This window comes from Peromyscus eremicus, chromosome 1 (genome assembly GCF_949786415.1).
Source record: "Peromyscus eremicus chromosome 1, PerEre_H2_v1, whole genome shotgun sequence".
Classification (NCBI taxonomy): Eukaryota; Metazoa; Chordata; class Mammalia; order Rodentia; family Cricetidae; genus Peromyscus; species Peromyscus eremicus.
In genome coordinates this window covers 57,051,952-57,060,736 of record NC_081416.1, presented here as the reverse complement: position 1 = coordinate 57,060,736, position 8,785 = coordinate 57,051,952, and the positions used below count along the sequence as shown (strand labels likewise).

General features: G+C 55.9%; 1 protein-coding gene across 1 annotated transcript; it reads right to left on the bottom strand.

The window, feature by feature from the left end:
* Positions 1-1,706: 1,706 nt before the first annotated feature.
* Positions 1,707-6,812, bottom strand: Gal (galanin and GMAP prepropeptide). The gene is made up of 5 exons (XM_059249448.1): positions 6,678-6,812; positions 5,967-6,021; positions 3,296-3,385; positions 2,882-2,959; positions 1,707-1,926 (listed from the first exon to the last, which is right to left on the bottom strand). Exons 1-5 carry the CDS (start codon positions 6,810-6,812, stop codon positions 1,856-1,858), a joined length of 429 nt encoding a protein of 142 aa, XP_059105431.1. The 3' UTR covers positions 1,707-1,855.
* Positions 6,813-8,785: the final 1,973 nt, after the last annotated feature.

The following is an 8,785-nucleotide window of genomic DNA, read 5'->3' as shown; positions in this document are numbered from 1 at the left end:
CTCTGGACTCCAGTGAGACCTTGTCTTCTCATGTGTTCTCTAACAGCACTGCACTTCATCCCTTTGAGAGTGTTAGGAAACCTGGGCACAGACAGGAGAGTGGCAGGAGGCGGGCTGGGGGAGCCAGGAGCTCGCTGACAGGAAGGAAAGGACTGGAGAAGGCCCAGCCAGGAAAGTGCTGAACAAGCATGAGGACCCGAGGTCAATTCCCAGAATCTGGGTTAAAAACAAACACCCCCACCCTCGCTGCAGCCATATAAAACAAAACCAGACAGAGACTTAGAACCCCAGCACTGGGGAAGCAGAGACAGGACTCCCTGGGGTCACTGGTCAGCCAGCATAGCCTAACTGGCAAATTCCAGGCAGAAGAGACCCTAGCTAAAAAGGGAGCTCCTGGGGACTGATGCCCATACCCATGTGCCCTTGTACAGACATATATGCACAAACACACCATGAAGGAAAGATCTAGAGAAGTCAGAAGATGACGTGTGGGGAGCGGGACGGGGTAGACAACTGTTCACTGCTGACCCAGATGCTGGACAGCCAGGGCTACAGGAACACTCCTGGAGGCCTGGTACCAATGGCCTTGCAGGAACACAGAGCTCAGGAGGCTCTGATGAGCTGGTCAGCTCCCCACAACTAGAGCAACAGCTTTTTATTAGGGTGCCCCCACCACTGGAGCCAGAAGAGAAGAAGGCTGCTGCATGACAAGGTGGCCTTGCCAGACTCCTGGACCATGTGCCAACGTTGCCAGGCATTAGGAGGGACATGTGGGAGGGCTGAGGTGAGGCAAGCCTGGAGGATTGGGGGTGGGGCACATGATGTCACGGCCCTGGACAGGAGGGAGAAGGCTAGAAGGATACCACAAGGGCAGGCTTCAGGCTGGGGCGCTGAGGACCAGCCCAGGCGTCACCCCTTCTGGGGATTCTTTGGCAGCACAATGTGGCCCACAGACCCTGGACACTGGCAGGGCCTGGTGGTCTGTCTTCTGTAGGTCTCAGGGTCCAGATGTCTGCTCAAGTCAGTTAAGTGTCAAGAGGAAGAGTGAGAGGCGTTGGAGAGATGGCTCGGGGCTAAGAACACGGGCTGCTCTTCCAGAGGACATGGGTTCGGGTCCTAGTACCCCTGTTGGTGACTCCAGGTGAGACCTGGCTGACAGCCTGTCCTACAGCCGGGGAGACACACAGGGCCAGGCTCCGCTCAGTCTAGCACGGGGGACCTGGCTCTCTGTCACCCGTGGTCATCTCTGAGCACCTGCTGTTGTCTCCTGCTTAGAGTCAGTTCTCTTCCTGTCTCCACAGCCGCTGCTCCAGGGTGGCGAGGTCCCCATTTGTGCCTTTGCTCATGCCAGCAGCACGCTAGACAGCCATCAGACTGAGCAGAGCACCCAGATAACCGTTCTGGGCACGGCACTTGCTGACATGTTCTTCAGTCCATGTGGAATTCAGGCTTAAGTCTCACCTAAGGCATGGGTGGATGTCTACCATTACCCTTTAAAACACACTGGTGGGGAGCCAGAGAGATGGTTCAGCAGCAGGTAAAGGCACCTACTGCCAAGCCTGTTGATCTGAGTTCAATCCCCAAGGTGCACGTGAGTACGTGCACACAAATACACAGGATAAATAAATAACCACACTGGAGGTGATGGACTGCAGCCTAGAAGAAGCAGACAGTCCCAGATACTTGCTAGTCTTTATTGTGTCACACAATATATTTACTCCAATCAAAACATCTTAATTATAACAACACAGGATCAAAGTGGAGAACAGAGGGTTTGCTTGAGGAGTTGGCAGAAGATTCTTCTAGAGTGACTTTCAGTTACAGCACACGACATAGGTGCCCTGTGGGCATGGTCTCAGGACTGCTCTAGATCTTCTGAGGAGGTGGCCAAAGGGAGGCCAGGCAGGCTGTCGAGGGCCCCGGCCTCTGAAGAAGGAGGAATAGAAGTTGGGTAGTTAGCTTCAGAGAAAATCACGTGGCAGCACCCAGGGAGAGGGGCGAGTTCTCACTGTGGGGACGCTGAATTGGAGACCGCATCTGTGTGTCTAACCTGAAGGACTGTCCACTCTTCAAAGAGGGTAGGCCACTAGAGTTGTGAAGCTAGTGTCTAAGAATACTGTGTCACAAGATCAAAACCAAATGGAACCCCCGGCAGAGCCAAGGCGCCCTCTGCAGCAGTCACACAGACATCTGCAGAAAGCCCTAGAAGCTCCCTAGAGGCCTGGGGACCTGGGGTCTAGGCGCTAACACTATCAGCTCTCCCACTCTCCCTGCCTGGATGGTTGGTTTTCCTTTTTTAAAGGCTGTGTGTGTGTTTTCAGATCTTCTAAAACTAGAGTTATGAGTGGTTGTGAGCCACCTGACCTAGGTTCTTGGAACTGAACTGGGGTCCTTTGGAAGAGCAGCAAATGCTCTCAAGTACTGGGCTGTGTCTCTAGGTGTCACCCCCTGCCCCACCACTGTACCCCTATAGGTTTTAATCCCCTGCCCTTCTTCTCTTGGAAGGGCAGTGGCGTGGCAGAAAGCTGAGTGAGGCAACAGCTCCCAGAGTCAACCTGCCAGGTCCTGTGCTAGCAGAATATGACTTCTCATGGCCTCTCAGAACCTGGCTTGGGCATACCATGCCCTAAAAAGCACTGTGCCAACAATATGGGGCCCCCAAAGCTCCTCTCCCTTCTTAGTAGTGACATCAGCCTGTTGACGTTGTCAGCCCTAGCACAGGACATTTGAGTGTGCTGTGCCTCAGTCCTAACATAGGGCAGAGTAGGGTGATGGATGTCTCCCTGTGGCATTCCATGAAACCCATTTTCACTCTTTCCTGCCAGTGCTGGTGATGCCCTGCAGCCCAAGATGCCATTTTAGGTGGAAAATACTCCCATACCTTTAAGGTGCAGGAAACTCAGGAACTCCATTATGGTGTGCACGATGTTGCTCTCAGGCAGGGGCCCATCAACGCTTCCTAGACATTGGAAAAGAAGAGTGTTCATGGCCTGTTTTCTCATCTTCTATCACCCATCAGAGGCCAGAGCAGCTGGCTGGGAGCCTGGGGGCATCCTAGGCCATCCAGGGCCTCTCTAGAGAAGTGGAGGGGCCCTGGGTCCGCTCTTCCAGGACCTCATGGCCAGCACCCTTGTTGTAGCTGCTCCATGACTTTGTTCCCCGGTCCTGGCACTTGAGAGGTGTGTGAGGCTGTAGACTCTCAGGTCCTGCCTGGCCAGGACAGTCTCAGGTAGGTGTGGCCACCATCCCTCACATGCACTTGGGAGTCCCGGGAATGCAGGGCCTCGGGCCTTACCTGGTCTCCCTTCCTCTGCTTCCAGTTGTAGCTCCCGCTTGCCTGTGAGGCCATGCTTGTCGCTAAATGATCTGTGGTTGTCAATGGCATCTGTTTGCAGACCAGAGAGGGAGAGCCTGCTGTCAGTGTGGCTTATCCCATTTCCACCCCCAGGGGAGGACCACACACAGCTGGACCACCAGCATAAAGCAACGTGGAAGCCCCAGAAGAGGGAAGCATTGTCTCCAGGGTCCCTGGGTGAGGGTGGTGATCACAGGGAACTGGGACCCCAGTGGGAAAAGGGAGGCTGATGACATGGAGGGGTGGGCACGGAGGTACGGAGGCAGGGGTCTGATGCAGGGGTCTGAAACAGAAACAGGTGCCAGATGCAGCTGGGAACACCAGAGGAGCTGGCTGGCCCCAGAGACAGGAGCCAGCTCCCAGGACAATACCTCCCACAAAGATAACAGAATCTGGGTCTCTGCATCCCTGGAGACTAGGGACACTAGATGTCTAAAACATGCCAAGGACCACTCCCATGCAGGAGGGTTAGAGCCAGGAAAGATGGGGGTGAGGAGTGGGGGTGCAGAGAGCTGACTGTGGCTGTGGCAGAGAGATCCCTAAGAGATAAGGTCAGAATCCAGGAAAGGAACGACAGCTGATGAGTGCTGAGAAATGGCACAGAGGCTGGAGGGGCCAACTTAGGAGACAAAATTGGTGACATGGGTGAGGCTCAGGGCTTCTGGCCTCTTAACCCACTTGCCAAGCTTGGCAGAAAGGCCAGTGAGTTTATTTCAACAGAGCCAGTGTTCAGGGCTAAGTTCGTGGAGTAAGTCGCCTCATCTCGGAGCTCCTGCCTGAAGCACTGACATCCCAGCAGCTCTGGCCGTCAACATTTGCCACACCTCAGTGACATCAAAAGTATCTGGCACCTGGCTAGTCCACAGTGCACCTGCCGACCTACCTGGATGGCTGCATGAACTTGGCAGTGGGAACAAGTTTTCTACTCTAACTCAAAGTTTTCCTGATAACATTTTCAATATTCTAAAGTGACAAGGGTCAGTGCCAGACTCATACCTGCAAGGACCCTGGGTACCAGTCTGCAGGCCACTCCACAGACCTGAGCTAGGAGAGCTTCCCAGGAATCTGGTGACTACGTGGACCCTGCACAGGGCCCAGGCAGGTTTGATCAATCCTGTGCCTTGTTTCTCAAAGGATGAGCACAAATCTGCACCGTGAACACATGGCCTCAGGCAGACTCAGGCTGAGAAGCACCAGCCTCACTCCACTGTCCCTTCCAGTCTGGTGGACTGAGGAGAGGGGGTAGATGGGGGATATTTTGCCTCTACCCATGCATGTGTCAGGGAACAGTGACTGGGTATTTAAGATGGACAAGCATCTCAGACCCAGCTGTGAATGGAAGTTTGAAAGCCACAACAGCCAAGCAACTAACCAGGCAGCACTCAGGAGGGAGCCAGTGTCTTCCAGCCCAGTCCCCTCCTTTGGGATAATTCACCTCTGAAGGCATGAATGCAAGTCACAGACATCCAGGACACAGACCATGGTCCGGAGGGCCATCAGGGGAGGGGGGACAGACACAAGACGCCTCTGTCTGCAAGCCCTTCCCCTCTGCCTGTCACTGCAGAACTGCCTTTGCCCCCTGGTGATTCTGCAGCCCCAATCAAAATCCCAGTCTCCGGTGGTCACCGGTAACAAAGCATTCACACCACACAGAAACGTGAACTCGAAGAAGGCCAGTCATCAGTCTCCATCCCTCACAGGGTGACGCATTGAGATGTGATTGATGTGTCATCGACACAACTGGGGTGATCTGCCCCACCCCACTCTGTGCAAAGTCCTCAGATTCTAACCCTCCCCAGCCATGAATGCAGAGAAAGTATTAGTGACACAGAGTGGGACCTGTGTGGAAGGGACAAGAAGGTGCGGGGGTGACAGGAACAGATTTGAGCAAGAAAGTAACCAGCTCAGGTGGTCTGGGGGTGGCCTGTCTGGCTACCTTAGTTTGCCAGAGTCCCCTACCGGAGCTCAGAGGGAAGCTTCAGGATGCCAGGAAGCGGAAGAGGGTGTTAGTGAGACCCAGGGACTCAGGGAGAGGCGCAGTCAGAACTCCAAGGAGACCTGGAAGACTCGCTCAGAAAATCTGAACAAAGCCCCATGGAGGGGCAAGTCAGTAGAAGAAACTTTTAGAAGGAACAGGCGCGGGGTTAAACGTGCAGAGCAGTGATGGGCGGTCCCTGGAGCGCTGAGGGGGTTAGGGCGACTTTCAGAAGTGGAAGGGAAAGGAGGTTCAGGCCAGAGCAGGCTCAGAGGCTCTGCCCAGATGAAGCAAGGAGGCTAGGCACTGGGGTTCCCAGGAGGCTGGTGTGGATGATATCAGGACCCCAGGAATGAGCTCATCTGCTATGAGTAAGAGTGGAGTGGAAGCCTGGAGGGGTAAGGCCTTTCTGGAAATGGGAGGGCCCCTCCCTCCCCGACACAGCAGGTGTTTTAAGTCGCAGCGGGTTAGGCTAATGGAAACCCACAGTTCCCACAGCCACATGAGAATGCCCCCTGCTCTTCATCTGAGAGTAAATTGGCTATGAGAACAGTGCCTGGCTCCCATAGACACATCAGGACCCACACGCAGCCTCTGCACCCGAGCCCTACTGCACCCCAGCCCTACATCACTCACGTGGGCCCAGAAGGTAGCCAGCGCTGTTCAGGGTCCAGCCTCTCTTCTCCTTTGCCTAAAATAGAGTAACCCAGGTCAGACAGCCTAGGTCCCTAGGCTGAGGAGCGGAGCATATTGTGCCTGGGCATCCAGGCTGCCCAGAGTGACAGCATTTGACCTGAACACACTGTTGTGTGCACTAATTTGGGGTCCACTAATGTTCAAACCAGAGCAGGACTCAGCTGATAACGCCTAGTATCGGGTGACAGACTTACTCTGGAGTAGCCTCAGGGCTGAGGGCTGTGCCTCCAGAACTCCCAGTCTCCAGGGGCGGTTAGTCTATTTACCACAGGCTGGCCAACAAATGGGAGCCTTTTCCTTGCTGTCTTGTTGAGACAGCACCGTGTGTAGCCCAGGTTGGCCTAAAATTCGCTATGTAGGGGGAGGCCGGCCTTGAACTTTTGATCCTCCTGCCTCTGTACCTCCCTCCTGAGTGCTGGGGTTACAAGCCTGGGCCTCTACACCTGGCTAAGAATGGAGCCATTTTGAGCCTGTCAGTGTCCAGCTGGTCCTCACCCCTTCTCCTGGGACCCTCCCCCACCCTCCAGCAGCTGCAGGGAAACGCCATCCCCCACCCCTGCTGTGGGGAGAATGAACCATCCTTTGCTCCTGGCTGATCCTCACGTCTGACCCCCTTAGTCCTCTTTGGTGGTGGTCGTCCTCAGCACTTACTGGCATCCCAAGCCCCAGAGTGGCTGACAGGGTCACAGCCAACAGGAGCCAAGCTAGCAGAAGGACGCTGCGTCTGGCCATCTGGAAGAGAAGTGGGCGAGTTGACACCATCTGAGCAGCCCCGCTCACACACATGTCTGGGGGCCACTCAGACTGCGGACAGGAATGTCGTCGGGGTGGGAGGAGAAGCGGGGAGACAGGGACAGAGCTGTGAGAGGGGCAGGGGCAGGGGCAGGGACAGGGCGGCCAGCCACCCGAGGACTCGGGTCTGGCGCACCTCAGTGGGGCGCGGGTACCTTGAGCAGCGGTGGGAACCGGGCGTGGCTGGTCGGTGCAGATCGGGGTGTCTCGGTCCGGGCGTGGCGTGGCGGATGGGCGGGTCACTCACCGCATGGCGCAGCGCAGCAGCGTGAGGAAGCGCGCGAGGATCCCTCGACGTGTCCGCAGCAGGAGTGGCGCTGCCACCGCTATTTATGCCCCGCGGGAGCTGCCGCGTCACCCGCTCAGCGCCGCCTCCCACGAGTCCCAAGGGCCGCAGTGACCGGAATCCGCTCCCGGGAAGCAGGAGAGGACCACCCCCAACCCAGACAGTCACCCGGGCCATCCCTGCATCAAAGAGCCCCTCCCCACTGTTCCATCCCGGTGCTCAAACAAGAGTGACTCTTACACCCCCATCCTGAGACAAGCAGGCGAAGAGTCTTCCTCTCCCTCTTAGGGCTGGGACTGGAAGGACCACACACAGCCCAAGCGAGGCCAGTCACAGTCGGGGCACCTCCTGAGAAACCAAGTTCCCAGGTCCTGCTCCCCACCTGGATGTGACTGCAGCTTCACCACCCTGGGCCCAGCGACCTCCACTCCTGTTTTGCTGAAGCGGGAGGGGGCAGCAATTCAGGGGTTTGGGCAGAGCAGAGGATGGCTGGCCGCTGCGCACTCTTCCTCCTGCACCCCAGCACGCTCCTTGGAACCCCCTATCCTGAGCGCCCTGTGGGTGGGCTCTGTTGGAGCTGCAGTTGAGTCCTGCAGAGCCCAGGACCACATTCTTGCCAAAAGGCAGGCAGTGGGGCAGAGCTGCCCTCACCCCGGGAGTTTAGCCACCTGTGCTGAGAAGCACGCGGGCCTGGCCACACACCCTGCAATCACATCTCAGAACAGACACGGGGGAGCAACTCTGGACTCCCAAAGTGTAAGATATTTCAAGCAGGTGCAGCCCCATGATGAATGGCACTGCCCTTGAGGTCACCTGGCTCAGAAGTGGACCCCACTGGCATTGTCAGCCAGTTCCTGAGACACCTGTAAGCTCAAGAGAAGAGTTCTGCTGTCTGCTTAACACGGATCCTTTGCTGGAACAACCAGCAGAGTGTTCACATGAAATAGGGTCACTCGGGATAACCCAGATGTGAGGTGAACCCTGGCCTGACCCTGGGCAGAAGAATTCCCCTCTCCCTATAACCCCACCATCCCCTCTCCCTATAACCCCACCAGGGACCCTGTACTGAGCGGACTATGGGGCAAATGGTGTTTGTCAATTCCACATTCCAGGTGTCACCACACTAAGGAAGCTGTGCAGCCTTGGGCCACCCCTGAAGGTGTCCACTGACTCACATGGACAAGGCTGTAAAGTGCTGGAACACTCTGGATCAGTGTGCCTGGGTGTGTGTGGCATGGCACACATGTGGAAGTCAAGGGACAACTTTGCAAAGTTAGCTCTCTCATATTTACGTGGTTCTGGATCTCCAGGCTTGTACTGAGTGCCTTTGCCCACTAAGCCATCTTGCTGGCTCTCCTTTTAATAAAATGATACTTTTGTCTTCAATCACCCCTTGTCTTGCAAATGTTCAAACCAATAGGTGAACAACACCCCTCTGCCCACATCTCCCAAGGTCTCCAGGGAAATGCAACCTCAGGCAGGCTAGGGTCTGAACACCTAGCCATCAGGCCCTGCGGAAGTCTCAACAAAGAGAGAGATGTGCCTCTCATGTTGGCTTCTGGCTGAGATCTCTGCCAGCTGAACAGAACTTAGAGCCCCAGTGTGTCTCCCTGATCAGAAGCAGCCAGGGTAGAGGAGAAGCAGACCAAGCGAGTGTCTGCCCCAAAACCAACGAGAACAT